This window comes from Hippopotamus amphibius, chromosome 12, assembly GCF_030028045.1.
Source record: "Hippopotamus amphibius kiboko isolate mHipAmp2 chromosome 12, mHipAmp2.hap2, whole genome shotgun sequence".
In the NCBI taxonomy this organism is placed as follows: domain Eukaryota; kingdom Metazoa; phylum Chordata; class Mammalia; order Artiodactyla; family Hippopotamidae; genus Hippopotamus; species Hippopotamus amphibius.
Genome location: NC_080197.1, coordinates 62391196 through 62414370, shown reverse-complemented (window position 1 = coordinate 62414370; position 23175 = coordinate 62391196). Strand labels below are relative to the sequence as shown.

General features: G+C 36.0%; 1 protein-coding gene across 1 annotated transcript in view; it reads right to left on the bottom strand.

Moving 5' to 3' along the window:
• ABCC9 (ATP binding cassette subfamily C member 9) overlaps window positions 1-23175 on the bottom strand; it is a 142526-nt gene that overhangs the window by 47870 nt on the left and 71481 nt on the right. Inside the window, exons 19-24 of the mRNA XM_057702727.1 lie at window positions 19993-20031; window positions 18443-18544; window positions 17764-17848; window positions 16398-16478; window positions 8065-8202; window positions 7813-7938 (exon numbers count right to left, since the gene is read on the bottom strand). Of these exons, the coding sequence (XP_057558710.1) occupies window positions 7813-7938; window positions 8065-8202; window positions 16398-16478; window positions 17764-17848; window positions 18443-18544; window positions 19993-20031 (571 nt within the window). The remainder of the gene's footprint in view (window positions 1-7812; window positions 7939-8064; window positions 8203-16397; window positions 16479-17763; window positions 17849-18442; window positions 18545-19992; window positions 20032-23175) is intronic.

The window sequence follows — 23175 nt, the reverse complement described above, 5'->3', positions numbered from 1 at the left end:
ATCCATGTCTCTAAAAATGTCCCAATTTCATTTTACAGCTGAGTAATATTCCATTGTATGTATATACCACATCTTCTTTATCCATTCACCTATTGATGGACATTTAGGGTGCTTCCATGTCCTGGCTACTGTAAATAGAGCTGCAGTGAACATTGGAGTGCATGTGTCTTTTTGAATGATGGTGTTCTCTGGGGATATACCCAGTAGTGGGATTGTTGGGTCATATGGTAGCTCTATTTATAGTTTTTCAAGGAACCTCCATACTGTTCTCCAGAGTGGCTGTATAATTTACATTCCCACCAGCAATGTAAGAGCATTCCTTTTTCTCCACACCCTCTCCAGCATTCACTGTTTGTGGATTTTCTGATGATGCCCATTCTAACCGGTGTGAGGTGATATCTCATTGTCATTTTGATTTGCATTTCTCTAATAATTAGTGATGTTGAGCAGCTTTTCATGTGCCTCTTGGCCACCCATATGTCTTCTATAGAGAAATACCTATTTAGGTCTTCTCTCCATTTTTGGATTGGGTTGTTTGTTTTTTTGATATTGAGCTGGATGAACTGTTTATATATTTTGGAGATTAATCCTTTGTCTGTTGATTCATTTGCAAATATTTTTTCCCATTCTGAGGGCTGTCTTTTCGTCTTGCTTATAGTTACCTTTGCTGTGCAGAAGCTTTGAAGTTTCATTAGGTCCCACTTATTTATTTTTGTTTTTATTTCCATTATTCTAGGAGGTGTATCAAAAAAGATCTTGCTGTTATTTACGTCGAAGAGTGTTCTTCCTATGTTTTCCTTTAGGAGTTTTATAGTGTCCAGCCTTACATTTAGGTCTTTTATCCATTTTGAGTTTAGTTTTGTGTACGGTATTAGGAAGTGTTCTAATTTCATTCTTTTACATGTAGCTGTCCAGTTTTCCCAGCACCAATTACTGAAGAGGCTGTCTTTTCTCCATTGTGTATCCTTGGCTCCTTTGTCATAGATTAGTTGACCGTAGTTTATCTCTGGGCTGTCTATCCTGTTCCATTGATCTATATTTCTGTTTTTGTGCCAGTACCATACTGTCTTGATCACTGAGCCTTGTAGTATAGCCTGAAGTCGGGAAGCCTGATTCCACCAACTCCGTCTTTCCTTCTCAAGATTGCTTTGGGTATTCAGGGTCTTTTGTGTTTCCATACAAATTGTAAAATTTCTTGTTCTAGTTCTATGAAAAATGCCATTGGTAATTTGATCAGGATTGCATTGAATCTGTAAATTGCTTTCAGTAGTATAGTCATTTTCACAATGTTGATTATTCCAATCCAAGAACATGGTATGTCCCTCCATCTGTTTGTGTCTTCTTTGATTTCTTTCATTAGTGTCTTATAGTTTTTTGAGTAGAGGTCTTTTACCTCCTTGATTAGGTTTATTCCTAGGTATTTTATTATTTTTGTTGCAATGATGAATGGGATTGTTTCCTTAATTTCTCTTTCTGATCTTTCATTGTTAGTGTATAGAAATGCAAGAGATTTCTGTGTGTTAATTTTGTATTCTGCAACTTTACCAAATTCATTGATTAGCTTGAGTAGTTTTCTGGTGGCATCTTTAGGATTTTCTGTGCATAGTATCATGTCATCTGCAAACAGTGACAGTTTTACTTCTACTTTTCCAATTTGGATTCCTTTGATTTCTTTTTCTTCTCTGATTGCTGTGGCAAGGACTTCCAAAACTATGTTGAATAGTAGTGGGGAGAGTAGACATCCTTGTCTCGTTCCTGATCTTAGAGGGAATGCTTGCAGTTTTTCACCATTGAGAATGATGTTTGCTGTGGGTTTGTCATATATGGCCTTTATTATGTTGAGGTAGGTTCCCTCTGTGCCCATCTTCTGGAGAGTTTTTATCATAAATGGGTGTTGAATTTTGTCAAAAGTTTTTCTGCATCTATTGAGATGATCATGTGGTTTTTATCCTTCAGTTTGTTAATATGGTGTATCACATTGATTGATTTGCATATATTGAAGAATGCTTGCATTCCAGGGATAAACCCCACTTGATCATGGTGTATGATCCTTTGAATGCGTTGTTGGGTTCTGTTGGCTAGTATTTTGTTGAGGATTTTTGCATCTAAATTCATCAATGATATTGGTCTATAGTTTTCTTTTTTTGTAGTATCTTTGTCTGGTTTTGGTATCAGGGTGATGGTGGTTTCATAACATGAGTTTGAGAGTGTTCCTTCCTCTGCAATTTTTTGGAAGAGTTTGAGAAGGATGGGTGTTAGCTCTTCTCTAAATGTTTGATAAAATTCACCTGTGAAGCCATCTGGTCCTGGACTTTTGTTTGTTGGAAGATTTTTAATCACAGTTTCAATTTCATTCCTTCTGATTGGCCTGTTCATATTTTCTATGTCTTCCTGATTCAGTCTTGGAAGGTTATACCTTTCTAAGAATCTGTCCATTTCTTCCAGGTTGTCCATTTTATTGTCATAAAATTGCTTGTAGTAATCTCTTATGGTGCTTTTTATTTCTGCGGTGTCCGTTGTAACTTCTCCTGTTTCATTTCTAATTTTATTGATTTGAGTCCTCTCCCTCTTTTTCTTGATGAGTCTTGCTAGAGGTTTATTGATTTTATTTATCTTCTCAAAGAACCAGCTTTTAGTTTTATTGATTTTTGCTCTTGTTTTCTTTGTTTCTATGTCATTTATTTCTGCTCTGATCTTTATGATTTCTCTCTGTCTGCTAACTTTGGGTTTTGTTTGCTCTTCTTTCTCTAGTTTCTTTAGGTGTAAGGTTAGATTGTTTATGTGGAATTTTCTTCTTTCTTGAGGTAGGATTGTATCGCTATAAACTTCCCTCTTAGAACTGCCTTTGCTGCATCCCATAGGTTTTGGATTGTTGTGTTTTCATTGTCATTTGCCTCTAGGTATTTTTTTATTTCCTCTTTGATTTCTTCAGTGATCTCTTGGTTATTTAGTAGCGTATTCTTTAGCCTCCATGTGTTTGTGTTTTTTACACTTTTTTTCTTGTAATTTTTTTCTAATCTCATAGCGTTGTGGTCAGAAAAGATGCCTGATATGGTTTCAATTTGCTTGAATTTACCAAGGCTTGATTTATGACTCAAAATGTGATCTATCCTGGAGAATGTTCCATGTGCACTTGAGAAGAATGGGTGATCTGCTGTTTTTGGATGTAATCTCCTATAGATATCTATTAAATCAAGCTGATTTACTGTGTCATTTAAAGCTTGTGTTTCCTTATTAATTTTCTGTCTGGATGATCTGTCCATTGGTGTAAGTGGGGTGTTAAAGTCCCCCACTATGATTGTGTTACTGTCGATTTCCTCTTTCATAGTTGTTCGTATTTGCCTTATGTATTGAGGTGCTCCTATACTGGGTGCACAGATATTTATAATTGTTATCTCTTCTTCTTGGATTGATTCCTCTGTCTTTATGTAGTGTCCTTTCTTGTCTCTTGTAATATTTTTTATTTCAAAGTCTATTTTATCTGATATGAGTATCGCTACTCCAGCTTTCTTTTGATTTCCATTTGCATGGAATATCTTTTTCCATTCCCTCACTTGCAGTCTGTATGTGTCCCCAGGTCTAAAGTGGGTCTCTTGTAGACAGCATATATATGGGTCTTGTTTTTGTATCCATTCAGCCAGTCTGTGTCTTTTGGTTGGTGTGTTTAGTCCATTTACATTCAAGGTAATTATCGATATGTATGTTCCTATTACCATTTTCTTAATTGTTTTGTTTTTGTTTCTGTAGGTCCTTTTCTTCTCTTATGTTTCCCTCTTAGAGAAGTTCCTGTAGCATTTGTTGTAGGACTGGTTTGGTGGTACTGAATTCTCTTAGCTGTTGCTTGTCTGTACAGCTTTTGATTTCTCTGTTGAATCTGAATGAGATCCTTGCTGGGTAGAGTATTCTTGGTTGTAGGTTCTTCCCTTTCATCACTTGAAATATATCTTGCCACTCCCTTCTGGCTTGCAGAGTTTCTGCTGAGAAATCAGCTGTTAACCTGATGGGAGTTCCCTTGTATGTTATTTGTCGTTTTTCCCTTGTTGCTTTTAATAACTTTTCTCTGTCTTTAATTTTTGTCACTTTGACTATTATGTGTCTTGGTGTGTTTCTCCTTGGGTTTATTCTGCCTGGGACCCTCTGTGCTTCCTGGACTTGGGTAGGTATTTCCTTTCCCATGTTAGGGAAGTTTTCAACTATAATCTTTTCCAATATTTGCTTGGGTCCTTTCTCTCTCTCTTCTCCTTCTGGGACCCCTATAATGCGAATGTTGGTGTGTTTAACATTGTCCCAGAGGTCTCTTAGGCTGTCTTCAGTTCTTTTCATTCTTTTTTCTTTATTCTTTTCTGCATCAGTGATTATCACCATTCTGTCTTCCAGGTCACTTATTTGTCCTTCTGCCTCAGTTAATCTGCTATTGGTTCCTTCTAGTGTATTTTTTATTTCACTTATTGTGTTGCATATCTCTGTTTGTTTGTTCTTTAATTCTTCTAGGTCTTTGGTAAACTTTTCTTGCAACTTTCGATCTTTGCATCCAGTCTTTTTTCAAAGTCCTGGATCATCTTCACCATCACTATTCTGAATTCTTTTTCCAGAAGAGTGCCTATCTCCTCTTCATTTAGTTGTTTTTATGGTATTTTATTTTGTCCCTTCATCTGGCACAAAGTCTTTTGCCTTTTCATTTTCTCTGTCTTCTGTGGCTGTGATTTTCAGTTCCACAAGATGAAATACTGCTGATACTGCTTGATTCTGCTGTCTGCCCTCTTGTGGAGGAAGCTGTCTAGGAGGCTCGTGGGTGCTTCCGGATGGGAGGGACTGATGGTGGGTTGGGCTGGGTGGGTGGAGCTCAGTAAAACTTTAATCCGATTTGGTGGGTGGAGCTCAGTGACACTTTAATCTGCTTGTCTGCCAATGGGTGGGGCTGTGTTCCCACCCTGGTGGTCGTTTGGCCTGAGGCAACCCAGCCTTGGAGCTTACAGGCTTTTTGGTGGAGCTAATGGTGGACTCTGGAAGGGCTCATGCCAATGAGCACTTCTCAGAACCCCTGCTGCCAGTGCCTCTGTCTCCTCAGTGAGCCACAGCTGCCCCCCACCTCTGCAGGCAATCCTCGAACACCAGCAGGTAGGTCTGGTTCAGTCTCCTATGGGGTCACTGCTCCTTGCCCCTGGGTCCTGGTGAGCACACTTTTTTGTGTGCACTCCAAGAGTGGAGTCTCCATTTCTCCCAGTCCTGTGGAGGTCCTGCAATCAAATCCCACTGGCTTTCAAAGTCTGATTCTCTGGGGATTCCTCCTCCCATTGCTGGACCCCCAGGTTAGGAAGCCCGACGTGGGGCTCAGAACCCTCAGGACTTCTGTGGTATAACTGTTCTCCAGCTTGTGAGTCACCCACCCAGCATTTATGGGATTTGATTTTAATGCGATTGCACCCCTCCTACTGTCTCATTGAGGCTTCTCCTTTGTCTCTGGATGTGGGGTGAGTTTTTTTTTGGTGAGTTCCAGTGTCTTTCTGTCTATGGTTGTTCAGCAGTTAGTTGTAATTCTGGTGCTCTTGCAGGAGGGAGTGAGAGCACGTCCTCCTACTCCGCCTTCTTGATTCTCCCCCCAATAATGAATTTTTTTCTATCCCTTAACCTTTAAACTTTTGACGGATCTGTTGAAAGCCCTGAGATGGGATGTTTTATGAATCCTTTAGTTTCACTCCCTTCTCCACTTGCTTGATCTGTTTTGGCTCTAAGCCAGCCTTTCTCAATCTATTGACATTTTGGGCCTGAAAAATCTTTGTTGTGCGGGTTGTCCTGTGCACTGTAGTATGTTTAACAGCATCCCTGTCCTCTAACCACTAGATGCCAGTAGCACCTGTTCCCCATTTGTGACAACCAAAAATGTCTCTAGATGTTGCCAAATGTCCCCAGGAAGACAAAAGTGACCCTGGTTAAGAACCAGTGTTCTAGGAAAACACCTCACCCTGCCACATGACAAATTCAGAAGCTGTTTCCACGAAAATTTCCCCAAGGTGTTGTGGTCTTATTCCCCACAGTGTGACTCTCCCTGGCTTCAGATGAATTTCAGGTGCCTGTGCTTCCCTGGGTGGCAGAAACCTCTCTGCATCCCTAGGTGAGGACTCTGGGGAGGTGCATGGTTCATGCTGGCTTCTACTGGCGACTGGTTCACCCCACAACCGAATTCACCCTTTCCACACCCTAACTTGCTCCATATCTCCTTTGGCTGATTTATAACCCTGTGATGTGTCTTTAATTATAGAGCTATGCTATCTTGAGTGATCACTTCATTTCTAAACACAACGTAATGAACTTTCTTCCTGGCTTGCTCAACAGTCAGTGTTACTATAAAATCAAGCCAAGAGCGTCCTCTCTCTCCCTTTTTTGTGTTTTTCCAGATCTTCTTTCCAAAGTAAACCATAAATGGTTCACTCCTTAAGCTTACATCATATTCTTTTGTCCCTGGCATCTAGATCACTGAAAAAATGTTGTTTGGAGCCATCCCAGTAAGTTTATAATCAAGCATCCCACCGTATAATTCCTAAGTGGGCTCTTGCCAATTGTACACTGTAATGTTTTGATGAATACCCTCATTTCAAAGGTTCTGTGATTTGTAGTATTCTACTTAAAGACTTTTACATATATCTTGTCTTTCTTATTTTAGGAGTTTGTAGTTTGCTTTTGAGATCTTTGGCAAACCCACAGAAGACAGAGCAATCCCATGGTTTGTCTGACTTTTTATCTTCCTTTTGCCATTGAAACATAGATCATTTTTTCCTTTGTGAAATAATACATTTTAATTTCTTGACATTTTCAGAAAATTGCTGATATAAGCATTTTCATTTTATAATGCTCATTCCTAGCCAGGACTATTGAATTCTAGACACTTCCTAGTCCCAACTCGAGAGGAAATATTTTGAAAATTTACTAATTCCATTTATAATTCACTTCTCAGCCATGAGTTGTTCTTCTTTTATTATACTCAATCTGGTTTCTAACTCTGTAATCATTTCATTCAATGTTATATTTACATCATACTTAACATTATACTAGAATTACAGTGGTTATGGACCTGGGTTAAATCCAATTGGTACCACTTAGTATATGTTCTGTACAACCTTAGACAATTTACTCAGCCTCTCTGAGCCTCAGTTTTCTCATTTGTAAAAGTGAGATCATATTTTCTTTACTTATTTCTCATATTTTTTGCTTATTTTGTGAGAATTGAGATATCACGCAAAAAGGCTTTGTGGACTTTAAAAACTATCCAAATGTAAAGTCTTTATTGTTATTTCCTTCTGATTATCTTCCTTGACCCCCCAACTCTATCCCAGGCATGCTTTACCGCTATACCCACAGCTCATAGCTCTGCCTTCTTTCAAAATCATCTCAGATTTTGTTTTGCCCACAACCGTCCACTTGTAAGTGGCGAATGAAAATATTCTCATATTGTAGGTGAGGAAAATAAGACATACATAAGGAAAAATAAGATAAAATGAAGAAATATTATGCTTGAGCAAGTAGTTTAAGTTTTAAACACATGTATAATTGTAATATGCCTCCAATTTAAATAAAAATCCTCTAAAGGCCTGACAACATGTCATCCGAAAGATATCATCAGAATTTTTTAGTTTCAAAATAGTCTGTCAATTAATGATATCTAAATATACAATTATTTCAGATTTCAGGTGAGGACTATTATATTATCAAACATTAAATGGTAATACCTCTTTAAAAGCATGTTTAGTACTTAGGCACTGTATTTCTGACTCTTCTGAACTACATTCTGAACTATTCTGAACTCCGAGCAATTACCTTTTCTAGTTCTTGATCTTGCCGATTCATAAGTGTTTTCCAGTGTTCATAAAGCTCGACATCTTTGGTTTGAATGTCCTTTAAAGTCCCTTCTCTTAGAACACTCCCATCTTTCATGGCTATGATCTAAGGGAAGCACATATTGGAAGAATTGTGACCAAAAATCCTTAACTGACCAAGTGAATTATCTTCATCTCAGAAAGCATTTACATAACTATAATAATAAAGATTAAACTTCTTTTAAACTCTTACCCAGTCAGCATGTGTTAGATATTGTAATTTGTGAGTCACAAGAACAAGTGTCCTCTTGTCATCTTGGAGAAATTTCAAAATCCCTTCCTGCATTAAATGATCACTCAAGTGGATGTCTAAGGCAGAAAATGGATCATCCTACAATGGGTAAAATGGAGAGACGATGAAAATTTTTTTATATTCTCTTTGTAACTAAATTTCTCCAGAAAGTAGGAATACAAATAACTAAAGGCAAATTATCCCACAAATCCAATTTATAAAAAACAGATTCTGAATAACTTTAAACTACAGAAAAACATGTTAAGTTAAAAATGAAGCTTTAATTTTCTCTTTCACTTTAAAAATAATTTAAAAAGTAAATAACAATATTCAAAGTAGTTTGAATTCCTATATATAGAATATCCAAGTTTAAAAACCAACATTACTTGGCAACCTATAACAGAAAAACAAAACAAAGAATGAAATGATAATTGGAATAAAGTTTAAATAATAAAAATAGGCATAGACTGTAGACCAAGATGGCAATATAGTAGGCTCCTGAATTTCCCTCCTATCATGGACACACTGAATATACAGCTACACATGGAGCAATTCCCTCTGAAAGAAATCCAGAAACAAGCTGAGTGATTCTGACATATTAAACAATTGAGAAAATATATCAAAATAAGTAGGAAAGGCTGAGGCACACTTTATCCATAAACCCCACCCCTGGAAAATTCACAAATATGTGGAGATTAAACAACACGCTCCTGAACAACCGATGGGTCAAAGAAGAAATCAAAAAAGGAAATAAAAAAATACTAAGACAAATGAAAGTGAAACACAACATATGAAAACTTATGGGATGCAGCAAAAGCAGTTCTATGATAACTGGATAGCAATAAATGCCTACATTAAGAAAAAAGAAAGACCTCAAACAAGCAATCTAACTTTACACCTCAAGAAACTAAAAAAAAAGGACAAACTAAGCTCAAAGTTAGTAGAACGAAGGAAATAGCAAAGATCAGAGTGGAAATATATAAAAGACAGGCTAAAAAGACAATCAAAAAGATCAATGAAACTAGAAGCTGGTTTTTGCAAAGATAAACAAGAGAGACAAGCCTTTAGCTAGGTTTGACAAGAAAAAAATGAGAGGATTCAAATAAAATTGTAAGTGAAAAAAGGCAACATTACAATTGACACCACACAAATACGAGGTATTATAAGACTACTATGAAAAATGACATACCAACAAACTGGACATCTAAATGACATGGATAAATTCCTAGAAACAAACGATCTACAGAAAATGAATTGTGGAGAGACAGAAAATCTGAACAGACCAATTACTGGTGAGGGGATTGAATCAGTAATTGAAAACCATCTCCCAACAAAGTCCAGGACCAGGTGGCTTCATTGGCGAATTCAACCGAACACTTAAAGAATAATTAATACCAATTCTTCTCAAACTTTTCCAAAAAAATAGACGAGGAAAGAACATTTCCAAACTCATTTTACCAAGCTAGCATGAACCTGATAGAAAAACCAAAGACATCACAAGAAAAGAAAGTTACAGACCAATTCTCTGATGAACACAGATGCAAAAATTCCCATCAGAATATCAACAAACCAAATTCAACACTCAACAAAATATTCAAACACCATGATCAAGTTGGATTTATTCCAGGGATGCAAGGATGAGTCAACATTTGCAAGTCAATGTGATACAACCCAATAACAAACGAAGGATAAAAATCATATGATAAACTCAATAGATGCAGAAAAAGTATTCAAAAAGTTCAACATTCAATTATGATAAAAACTCTGAATAAAGTAGGTATTGAGGGAAAATACCTCAACATAATAAAGGTCATATATGAAAAGCCCACAGCTAATATCATAGTCAATGGTGAAAAGCTGAAAGCTGTCCCTCTAAGATTAGGAACAACGCCACCTCTCACTACTTTTATTCAGTATAGTACTAGAAGTCTTAGCCAGAGCAATTAGTCAAGGAAAAGAAATAAAAGGCATCCAATTTGGAAAGGAAGAATTAAAACTATCTCTATTTGCAGATGACATGAGACTATCTATAGCAGACCCTAAAAATTTCACCAAAAAAGATAGAACTAGTGAATGAGTTCAATAAAGTTGCAGGATACAAAATCAATATTAAAAAACTGGTTGCATTTTTATACCCTAATAACAAACTATCAGAAAGAGAAATTAGGAAAACAATCCTATTTGCAATTGCATCAAAAAGAATAAAATGCCTAAGGAATAAATGTAACCAAGGAGGTGAAAGACCTGTACACTGAAAACTCAAAGATACTGATGAAAGAAACTGAAGAAAACACAAATAAATGAAAAGATATCCTCTGTTCATGGATTGGAAAAATTAATACTGTTAAAATGTCCATACTACCAAAAGTGATCTAGAGATTCAATGGAATCTCTATCAAAATCCCAATGGAATGTTTCACAGAAATAAACAATTCTAAACTTTGTATGGAACCACAGAAGACCCCTAATATCCAAAGCAATCTTGAGAAAGAAGAACAGAGCTAGACGTATCACACTTCCTGATTTCAAACTGTATTACAAAGCCATTGTAATCAAAACAGTGTTTTACCAGCATTAAAGACAGACACATAGATCAATGGGACAGAATAGAGAGCCCAGAAATAAACCCATGCACATATGGTCAATTAATTTACAACAAAGGGGTCAAGAATATACAATGCGAAAAGGACAGTCTCTTTGTTAAACAGCGATGGGAAAACTAGACAGCCATATGTAAAACAATGAACCTGGATCACTATCTTACATTACACATAAAAATCAGCTCAAAAATGAATCAAAGATATGAACATGAGACCTAAAACCATAAAATTAAACTCTCTGACATTGGTCTTAAAAATGCCTTTTTAAAATTTTGATACCGAAAACAAAAGTGACAAATGCAAAACTGAACAAGTGAGACTACATCAAACTAAAAAGGTTTTACACAATAAAGGAAGCCATCAACAAAATGAAAAGGCAACTTACGGAATGGTATAAAATATTTGCAAATCATATATCTGATAAAGTGGTTAATATCCAAAATATATAACGAACTCACACAATTCAACAGCAAAATAACCCCCAACAATCCAATTAAAAAATGGTCAGAGTATCTGAATAGATATTTTTCCAAAGAAGACATACAAATGGCCAACAGGCACGTGAAAAAATGCTCAATATCGCTAATTATCTGGGAAATACTAATCAAACTATGAGATATCACGTCTCACCTGTTAGACTGGCTGTTCTTAAAAAGACAAGAAATAACCAATGTTGATGAGCCTGTGGAGAAAAGGGAACACTTGTGCACTGTTGTTGGAAATGTAGATTGGTGCAGCCACCATGGAAAAAAGTATAGAGGTTCCTCAAATTTTTTAAAACAGAACTACCATATGATCCAGCAATTCCACTTCTGGGTATTTATTTAAAGGAAATGAAATCATTATGATGTATTCATTAAGAACTTCCATGTACATTATAGCATTATGTACAATAGCCAAGATATGGAAACAACCTAAATGTCCACCAATAGATGAATGGGTAAAGAAAATGCGAAATATTATTCATTCCTAAAAAGGTAGGAAATTCTGCCATTTGTGATGACATTATGCCAAGTAAAATAAATCAGACAGAGAAAAACAGATACTATTTGGTCTCACTTATATGTGGAATCCAAAAAACATTCTGAATTCATAAATTCAGAAAATAAATGGGTGTTTGCCAGAGATGGGGGCAGGGGGGGTGTGGTTTGGGGGAAATGGGTGAAAGTGGTCAAAAGGTACAAACTTCCAGTTGTAAGATAAATATGTTCTTGGGATGAAATGTACAGCACTGTGACTATAGATAACAATACTATATTGTACATGTGAAAACAGTTAAAAGAGTAGATCACTGACACTGGGTAATTTTTCAAGCTCAGCCACTTCATCTGTAAAATGGGGATAATAAAGAGAGCACACAGGTTTGCTGCAGAGATCAAATAAAATAATGTTGTAAAAGTCTCTGTAAAATATTTTTAAAGTGTTATTTTATTATTATTTTCTAACAAATAAAGCTGTGGTGATTAATACTGTGCTAATCCCTTTAAAGCACCACAGTGAGAATTTAGTGACTTCCAGGAATTTCTTAACAAGGAAGAGTGCAGTGGTTAAGGATACAGGCTATGGAATTAGATCGCCTGATCCTTGCTTCACTATTACCATCTGTGTGACCTTGGATAAATTATCCACCAAAGCCTCAGTATTATCATGTACAAATAGCAGTAACATTAATAACAACAGTGTCAAACCTAATAGGGTTATTGTGAGAATCAAGTGAGTTCACGAACATGAAGTACTTAGAATCACGGCGAGGTCACAGAAAGCCCTTAATAAAGACGCTATCACGCATATGCCATGGCTTCATTATGGGGCGTATTGGTGTTGCAGTGAAATGTAACCTTTTATACAATTTAATAAAAATCTGGATTTGGTGGATTGCTAATCATTTCTCACGATTCAGTTTGTGTATTAACATTCTGGGGAGAGCCTTTCTTTAAAGAATGCAAGACAATTTGACAAACGGCCAAATCAATGAATGGTCAATTCTTCATTTTCCATAATACTATATTATTTATTTTTATACACACATATACTGTTCTTACTAATATAGTCTTTCCTATATTCAATGAATATGTTTTAGTTTATGTTTTTACTCTTTATGGACACATTTTTGTAAATAACCTCTTAAAAATATATACAGCACATTTATAGATGCTACAAAGCTTTGAAAATAACTAATATGTTTGATACATAATTAAGATGTTTCACATAGCTTTGATACACTGTAAAGGCTAATTTGGTAAAGGTTAATTAGAGATCAGAGCAAAATGTAAAACCTTTCAACTAATTATTTGTATAAGTAAGATCCTTAAAGATAGGAATTATGTCTTTTTCTCCTTTGTTTATTATCCAGCACAGAAGATGGCACTGATGACATTCACTAAACATTAATGGATAGAAAGGAAGAAGGGTGGAAGGAAGGAAGGAAAAAAGGAGGGGAGGGAGGGAAGCAAAAGGAAAGGAAAGAAAAAGACAACACAGGTAGTAACTTGAGAGTAATAATTTAAAAACTAATACCAGAGAATCTTAGCTGATCAGAAAAACAGTACTCAAAAGACATGAAGTTCTAGCCCAGACTCTATCACTCACTAGTCTTTAGGCTTTGAGTAAGGCACTCCACCTTTCTATGTATAAGTTTCCTCATTTCACATGAAGATACCATCTACCCTAGCAGCACAGTCATAAGAATCAAATGAGATAATGCTGCGATTCAAAGCACTTTGTGAATTTTTAAACAAGGGACGTGTAAGATATTTTCATTTGGGGGAAATTATTAAAACACATCAACAGTATTCTGCTGCTGCTAAAACATTCTTCAATTTTAGGCTACAATGAAGAAAGTGTAATATTTAGATCATAAGATCCATTAGTTTGTTTTTTTTAAGCTCTTTTTTGGAGTATAATTGCTTTACACTGTTGTGCCAGTTTCTGCTGTACAACAAGGTGAATCAGCTGTATTTATACATATATCCCCATATCCTCTCCCTCCCACGACTTCTTCCCACCCTCCCTATCCCACCCCTCTAAGTCAAGATTATCTGAGTTGATCAGAGTGCATCTAGAACACATTTTTTCAAAGGGACCCTGACAAACAAAGGGACCCTCAAATGGACCCTGAAAGGGACCCAGAAAGGGAGGGATCCTGAAATAAGAAAAGTTATAAAAATTATATTATTGTTGAAGAATTGAAAATACTAAACTTCCTTAGTCTAAAGTAAATTAAGGCAAGTTGTGACAATATATTAAAATATTGAACTATGGCTATATAAAAGAAATATAATTGCTGCTGCAGAAGCAGAATGGGAACCAAATAACGGAAAACACACAGAAGCAGATTTCAATCACATAATAACTTTTCAATAATATGAGCTATCTGCAGCAGGAAGAATAATGGTCCCCAAAAATGTCCATGTTCTAATTCCCAGAACCTGTGACTATGTTACCTTAATAGCAAATGGGACTTTGCAGATACAGGTATACCTCGTTTTATTGCACTTCACTTTATTGTGCTTCACGGATATTGCCTTTTTTTTTTTTTTTCTTTCCTTTTCTTTTACAAATTGAACGGCTGTGGCAACCCTGCATCCAGGAAGTCTATTGGCACCATATCTCCATTTCTCCAACAGCATTTGCTCACCTCTTGTCTCTGTTTCACATTTGGATAATTCTTGCAATACTTCAAACTACTGCATTATTATTAAATTTGTTACAGTAATGTATGATCAAGGATCTTTGATGTTGCTATTGCAAAAAGATTATGACTCACTGAAGGCTCAGATGAGGGTTATCATTTTTTAGCAATGAAGTATTTTTTAATCAAGGTATGTACATTGTGTTTTTAGACAATGCCATTGCACACTTAACAGATTAGAGTAAACATAATTTTATATGCACTGGGAAACCAAAAAAAAATCATGTGACTCACTTTATGGTGATATTAGCTTCATTGTGATGATCTGGAACCAAACCTGCAATATCTCCATGGTATGTCTGTATGATTCTGATTAAAGGTCTTGAGGTGGGAAAGATTATCCTGATGGGTCTAAACTAATTCCATGAATCCTTGAAAGCAGAGAATGTCCCCAGATGTGAAGAGAGGGAGAAGTGACTAGAGAAAATGGTCAAAGATGCTGGCTTTGCAGATGTTGTTTGCTTTGAAGATGAAGGAAGACAGCCAGGAGCCAAGGAATGTGGGCAGCCTCTAGAAGCTGGGAAAGGCAAGGAAGCCTTTTCTACCCGAGACCCTCCAGAAAGGAACACAGCCCTGCAGACACTGATCTCAGCTGTGTGAGATCCATGTTGGATGTCTAACCTACACAACTAGAGGATAATAAATTTGTATTATGTAAACCACCAGTTACAGCAATTTGTTAGAGCAACTCATGGACCAAGAAGGAAAAGCTGCCTTAAAGATAAGAAATCTGTCTTCAGGAAGAGTCATCAAGAAGCTATTAGAGATGATACAGAAAGTAATTCTATAATGAATAGCTGGAAGTCCACAATATTAACCCTATGACTTCTCTGAATCACATGATTCTACAATTGAAGTAAGGGTCATTAAATTGAAGGCAGTGGAATAAAATGGAGTAGAATACTACACTCAGAGTACCTTGGTCTCTTTCAGATTTCCAAGTCACTTGGTCCTCAGGGGGTTCAATCATTAACTGATCTCAAAGTTCAAGTAGTCATTTCTAGTTGTGGGTCTGCCCACTATAAAAAGGATTTATAATTACATTGGTTACTGCTAGATCCTGCTATGGCTTTTATGGTTTGTTTTCTGGAAAATTTAGGGGACAGGTGTTCTTAAGGACATTAACCTGAAGTACATTTTCAGTACTATGCCCATATTCTACTCCCATACCCAGTAAAGGATCCAAAAATTTTGGAGTGGGAAACTCTAAAATCAAGCCACTTTTTGAAGATCTTCAAGATTAGATGGAGTGAAAACTCTGAAGGAGGTCTGAGAACCAGATTTAAAAATGGTTAATAATTGCACAGAAGGAGAGTGCAGGGAAAGGATGGATTTACACAGCCTCCTGGTCCCTAGTCACTGTCTAGTTGTAAGCTACATTAGTTTTGCTACATTCTGCCAGAGGAAAAAACTAGAGCAAATTCATAATCAATATAACCATCAAATTTTATTTGTGGCTCCATAGGCAGAAGCAAGTTATTAACCCAGGATATATAAGAAAATCATCTATGGAGCTTTTTTAAGATACAAATTCCTTCTCTGCCTTCACAGATTATGATTCAGTAGGTCTATGAAGATTTCTAAGAATAATGTCAGGAAGCTTCACAGATAAATCTTATCCACAGCCTGAGTTGCATACTAACTAACCCCTACATCCATCAAGAGTATATCTTCTAGGCTCTCTTTCTTTGCCAGCAAATATAAATGAGAAGACCTATGATCCTGTCCGATTCATCCAGCACCATCCACACACTTTCATTAATGATCCTTATGGTTTAAAAAACTCATATAAGCAACCATTTGGGCACTTCAATCCCTCTGGATCCCCCAACTCTCATCTTACATGTTGATCTGATTTTGTGCTTTGAGGACCTGTTTCCCCTTAATTCTCTATGATTTCCCAAGTTAAACCATATTTCCTTGAGTCACTTGTCTTTTTAAAGACTCATTTGTCCAGAGGGAAAAAGGAAATAGAAAGAAAAGGAAAGGACATATATTCTTACCAAGAAGACAATGTTGGTATTTTGATAGAGAGCTCGGGCCACACATATTCTTTGCCTCTGACCCCCACTCAGGTTGATGCCCTAGAGAAGACATATCCATAAACATCCACCATTTACAGTAGTAAATAATCTGCTGGTTAAAAAAATTCCCTTTAAAATACAAACTTCTCTTAAAAAATCTTAAATCAATGGTAATTTATTAATTAAATTGTGGTAAGATAAAATGAAAGCTGTCTAGTGGTTAACACTTGAATTAAGGTAATCGTTGACTGATAACATTAATCTTCTTTTCACCCTGATAGAGAGCTCTGCTGCACAAAAACATCAATAACCAAAAAACAAGGTGGGTGCTGAAGACTGCGAGTAACCCCGAAGTTGTTTCTAGTTTCATGAATTGTGTCTGTAGTGTACTTAACAAGTGCCGCTTACAAGTTTTGGTCAAGAGACCTACACAGCGATATGCTTTTATGATCAAGTGCTGATTACAAAAATTTGAAAAACTAGCATTTATTGAGCACTTAGAATGTGCCAGGCTGGTGTGAATGGCTTTCCATTTCTTATATCTCTTATTTATCAGATCAAGTTTAATGTGTAGGTATTGTTCCCCACCTGGAAACTAAGGTTCAGAGAAGTTCAGGTCATGCTCTTAAGTACTATACTATGTTGCAATAAAGAACAACCATGAATAACGCAGACTACAGAGTCGGACCAATCCCACCTGCACCAAGGACTCTGACTGGGCCAGTTCTTTAAAGTCTCTCAGCCTTGGTTTTCTCGGCTGCAATATGCAGATAACAAAATACCCATATAACAGATTTGTTGTAAAAGTAGATAATGCACACAAACCCTTTCACCCAGTACTTGACACCTATAAGAGTTAAAAATTTTAGCCAACATTTTTATAAATGATTACATCCAGGTATAAATATTTTTCAACTAGTCGTAGAATAGTATGACGCCAATGTGAAACCTGTTTACACAAAGAAAGAACTCTTTAACAGGAATAAATAGAGGTTGACAAGAGTGGGAGAAGTTGTCGGGAATAATCTCAGTTTCCAAACCAATTTAAAGTAAACTCCAAGTAAGTAAAAACACATTTGATCAGAGGCAGGGGACTGCTTCGCTTCCCTTGAGAATTCTCAAGCAGCTAGCAAAATGTGAAGTGTATGCTGGTTACTCAGCAAATACTTAAATTAAGAGAGCGGGACATTAAGAACTCCTGTGCTCCTATTTCTAGAACTCGTCACTAGGAAAACACAAAACTCCAGAGCTCTCAGGTTTTCTTATGCTCCATGAAAGTTTAAAGACAACCAGAATACTTTTCTAGATTTATGTTCATCGTTTAATTAAACTAGGCATAGCTCACCCTCTCTCCAATTTCAGTTTGGTCTCCAAACGGTAGTAAGTCAATATCCGGTTGAAGAGAACAGGCATCTGTGACAGCTTTGTACCTTTGGGAGAAATTATTTTGAGTTTTTAGATCACTATCAAAATGCTGTCCATAAACTAAGTCCCAAGTTCAATGTCTTGGACTGAAATAAAACACTCATTGGACAATTGTGCTCAATAGTGTACAGGATGGGCTGAAACTTCCAATGAGGCTTCTATTACAAGAGTTGACTTAATAGACTTAGTGATGAGGACAGAAGCAGGGCAAACAGAGAAGAAAGGAAGTCCCAATACAAAGACGCCAGAACCAGGGGAAAAGCAGGGGAGGGATAAATTGGGAGATTGGGACTGACATATACACACTACTCTATGTAAAATAGGTAACTAATAAGAACCTGCTGTATAGCACCAGGGACTCTACTCAACACTCTATAATAACCTATACAGGAAAAGAATCTAAAAAAGAGTGGATATATGTATATGTACAACTGGTTCACTTTACTGTACACCTGAAAGTAACACAGCATTGTAAATCAACCATACTCCAATAAAAATTTTTTAAAAAAAGAAAAAAAGACTCCAGAAACTGTGAATGAACATAGGGATTAGAAATAGTTGCTTAAAATGAGTTCTAAATTTTATACATTCAAAATTACCTCTGTTTGTTGAAAGGACTTCCAAAGGTAATATTTTCTTCCACTGTAGCATTTAATAGCCAAGGCTTTTGGGCTGCATAAGCCACAGAATACCTGCTCCTACTGGAAAATGGAAAAAAGAAAACACCAAAATTATTGCAAGGGTGCTGGGCTGTATCTGTATTTTAGTATAATGAAGAAAAATAAAAGTTGGTAAAATAGCTCAAAGAGAGAAATGGAGGACTTCTAAAAGAGAAAATTTTTTAACAACCATCAAACATTAATTAATGGTTAAATACTCCACTAAATTAAAGTGATTAGAACTTAATTAAAACAACACACAAGGTGCAAATTTGATTTTGCTATGCTAAAGAAGTATTTTGAAGTATGAATTATTAATTAGAATTTTCTTTTCTAAAATGACTACAATTTTTTAAATAATTTAAAGATAAATAACAATTAACTCTCTCTAATAGCCACGGATATTTTACTTTATATTAAAAGCACTTTACATAACTCTGAATTTTAGATAAATACCTTAAAAAAAGACATGAATTGATACTGTGATTATAGTATGTGCTTGTAGCTTAATCACATGAACATATTTTAAGGTAATAGATAACATAAATATTTCAAAGCAAAGAATAATCTTGAGGAGTCCATTTCAATAATGAAACAACTACACGTTTAAAAACCACATTATTTCAATACATATTGAAATAGTTTATTTTAAAAAATGATAGCCTCCTCACTGTCTCCCATTTTTTTGGCTTGCAAATTCTACCAGATGACTATACATCAGATTTTAATTTGTAATAATTAGGAAAATGCATGTGAGTTGAAGATAAAGAAGATGATGAGATTGGTGTGGGGAAGGGGTCAGCTTAAAATTCACACTTCCACACTTCCACAGTTAGTTTATGGTTTATAAGTACTAATTAAGGAATTAAGGTTAAAAGAGAATAAAGTTAAGAAAAAAAGTAGTTAGAAACACTCAGTGGTCATCCTGAAACATTATGTCTTAGGAGTTTAGAAGGCATGATAATAGATAGTATGCTAGTAGTCTCTTAGAAAACCATCTGTGCTGTAAAACAGTGGTTCCCAACCTCTGGCATGTTTGCTTCCCCCTCTTCCCTGGGTCCTTTAAGGGTGTTTTTTTTTTTTTTTTAAATGGATGAAGCACTGGTTCTCCATCTTTAGCTTAGAGGCAGATTCCATCACAGTTTAACTCATAAACAATATACACATTTATTCTTGCATTTTTATTTTATGAAATCCCAGATCCAGTTTGCTAAGAACAGTTTGAGTTTCAGCCAAAGTTAAGACCCATGTGACTCATGGAGAAGATAACAGTTGACACGATGGGCCATTTTGTTTGGCAAATTAATTCTTTTAGCATCTTCCAAATGTTGGGAACTACTGCGATTGGAAATATGGTAGCACATTTTACCAAGTCAGTTTGTACATTATCAGAATGAATCAAATGACTAGGAGTAAGAGATGGAGTATCAGGTAAAGTCTGAGGAAGGAAGTTATTTCTTATTAAACACAGATTAAAATAGAAATAATACCTTCTGGTCGCTTCAAAAGAAGGTTCAGATTCATTTACACTGCAAGTATGGCAAACAATGTTCATTAATTATGAAAAATATAGAATGGATGAGTGTACATATCAGGTAAGAGACAAACACTGAACATATTAAATAGCTACATTTCCCAAATGGCTTTTTGTTTTAATCCCAAAGACAAACCAGATAATGATAGTCTTCTTTTACATCTTCATCAGCTAGGAAATAATTATTAGTAAGTTTCCAAAAGAGAAACAGCACTGTTCTCCTTCATACATAATTTGGGTTCATACAATGGCCATGTTCTAGCCACAACTCTGCTCCAACTAGTTGTGTAAATTTAGGTAATCTTTCCAGAATAGTTTCCTATTCTATAAAAGAATTTGATATCTCCAAGCGCTCCCTACCTTTAAAATTCCTTATTAGTTACCCTAAGGCATGAGAGAAAGAAATACTTTTTACACTCTAAACTTGAAGGGTTTAGACACAACCTGGTCCTTAAAGAACTGGTAAGAAAGATGGACATGCACAATAGGTCACATAGCAATATTTGGGTATAATTAATTACAGATTTATATAATTTATGTAAAATGAGGTGTTTGACTAATTAAATTCAGCTGTATCTGCATCATGGGGGAAAAAATACCTAAGGACCTATTTATTTTATTATTCTAAATTTTAATACTTTAGTTGAACTCCATTACTCTAAAACATCTGAATTCAAAAACCACATGCATAATTAAAGTCTAACAAAAAAAGAAAATTACAGACCAATATCACGGATGAATATAGATGCAAAAATCCTCAACAAAATACTAGCTAACAGACTCCAACAGCACATTAAAAAAATCAAACACCATGATCAAGTGGGGTTTATCCCTGGAATGCAAGGATTCTTCAATATACGCAAATCAAACAACATGATACATCATATCAACAAATTGAAGGATAAAAACCATATGATCATCTCAATAGATGCAGAAAAAGCTTTTGACAAAGTTCAACATCCATTTATGATAAAAGCTCTCCAGAAAATGGGCATAGAAGGAAATTACCTCAACATAATAAAAGCCATATATGAGAAACCAAAAGCCAACATCATTCTCAATGGGGAGAAACTGGAAGAATTCCCTCTAAGAACAGGAACAAGACAAGGGTGTCCACTCTCACCATTATTAGTCAACATAGTTTTGGAAGTTTTAGCCACAGCAATCCGAGAAGAAAAAGAAATAAAAGGAATCCAAATTGGAAAAGAAGAAGTAAAATTGTCACTCTTTGCAGATGACATGATATTATATATAGAAAACCCTAAAGACTCTACTAGAAAACTGCTAGCACTAATTGATGAGTTTAGTAAAGTAGCAGGATACAAAATTAATGCACAGAAATCTCTTGCATTCCTATACACTAACAACGGAAGAGCAGAAAGAGAAATTCAGGAAACTCTCCCATTCACCATTGCAACAAAAAGAATAAAATACCTAGGAATAAACCTGCCTAAGGAGGCAAAAGATCTGTATGCAGAAAACTTTAAGACATTGATGAAAGAAATCAAAGACGACACAAACAGATGGAGGGACATACCATGTTCCTGGATTGGAAGAATCAACATCGTGAAAATGACTGTACTACCCAAAGCAATTTACAGATTCAATGCAATCCCTATCAAATTACCAATGGCATTTTTCACAGAACTAGAGCAAGAAATCTTACGATTTGTATGGAAACGCAAAGGACCCCAAATAGCCAAAGCAATCTTGAGAAGGAAAAATGGAATTGGTGGAATCAGGTTTTCTGACTTCAAACTATACTACAAGGCCATAGTGATCAAGACAGTATGGTACTGGCACAAAAATAGAAAGGAAGATCAAGAGAATAGAATAGAAAACTCAGAAGTAAGCCCAAACACATATGGACACCTTATCTTTGACAAAGGAGGCACGAATATACAATGGAAAAAAGACAGCCTCTTCAGTAAGTGGTGCTGGGAAAATTGGACAGCAACATGTAAAAGAATGAAATGAGAACACTTCCTAACACCATACACAAAAATAAACTCCAAATGGATTAAAGACCTACATGTAAGGCCAGACACTATAAAACTCCTAGAGGAAAACATACACAGAACACTCTATGACATCCATCAAAGCAAGATCCTTTTTGACCCACCTCCTAGAATCATGGAAATAAAATCAAGAATAAACAAATGGGACCTCATGAAATTTAAAAGCTTTTGCACAGGGAAAGAAACCATAAACAAGACTAAAAGGCAACCCTCAGAATGGGAAAAAATAGTTGCCTATGAAACAACGGACAAAGGATTAACCTCCAAAATATACAAGCAGCTCATGAAGCTTAATACCAAAAAAGCAAATAACCCAATCCACAAATGGGCAGAAGACCTAAATAGACATTTCTCCAAAGAAGACATACAGATGGCCAACAAACACATGAAAAGATGCTCAGCATCACTAATCATCAGAGAAATGCAAGTCAAAGCCACAATGAGGTATCACCTCACACCGATCAGAATGGCCATCATCACAAAATCTGGAAACAACAAATGTTGGGGAGGGTGTGGAGAAAAGGGAACACTCCTGCACTGTTGGTGGGAATGTAAGTTGGTACAGCCATTATGGAAAACAATTTGGAGGTTCCTTAAAAAACTACAAATAGAGCTACCATATGATCCAGTAATCCCACTACTGGGCATCTACTCAAAGAAAACCATAATCCCAAAAGAAACATGTACCATAATGTTTATTGCAGCACTATTTACAATAGCCAGGACATGGAAGCAACCTAAATGCCCATCAACAAATGAATGGATAAAGAAGATGTGGCATATATATACAATGGAATATTACTCAGCTATAAAAAGGGATGAGATGGAGCTGTATGTCATGAGGTGGATAGACCTAGAGTCTGTCATACAGAGCAAAGTAAGTCAGAAAGAGAAAGACAAATATTGTATGCTAACTCACATATACGGAATCTAAAAATGGTACTGATGAACTCAGTGACAAGAATAAGGACGCAGATGCAGAGAATGGACTGGAGAACTCGAGGTTTGGGAGGGGGCGGGGGGTGAAGGGGAAACTGAGACGAAGCGAGAGAGTAGCACAGACATATATATACTACCAGCTGTAAAATAGATAGCCAGTGGGAAGTTGTTGTATAACAAAG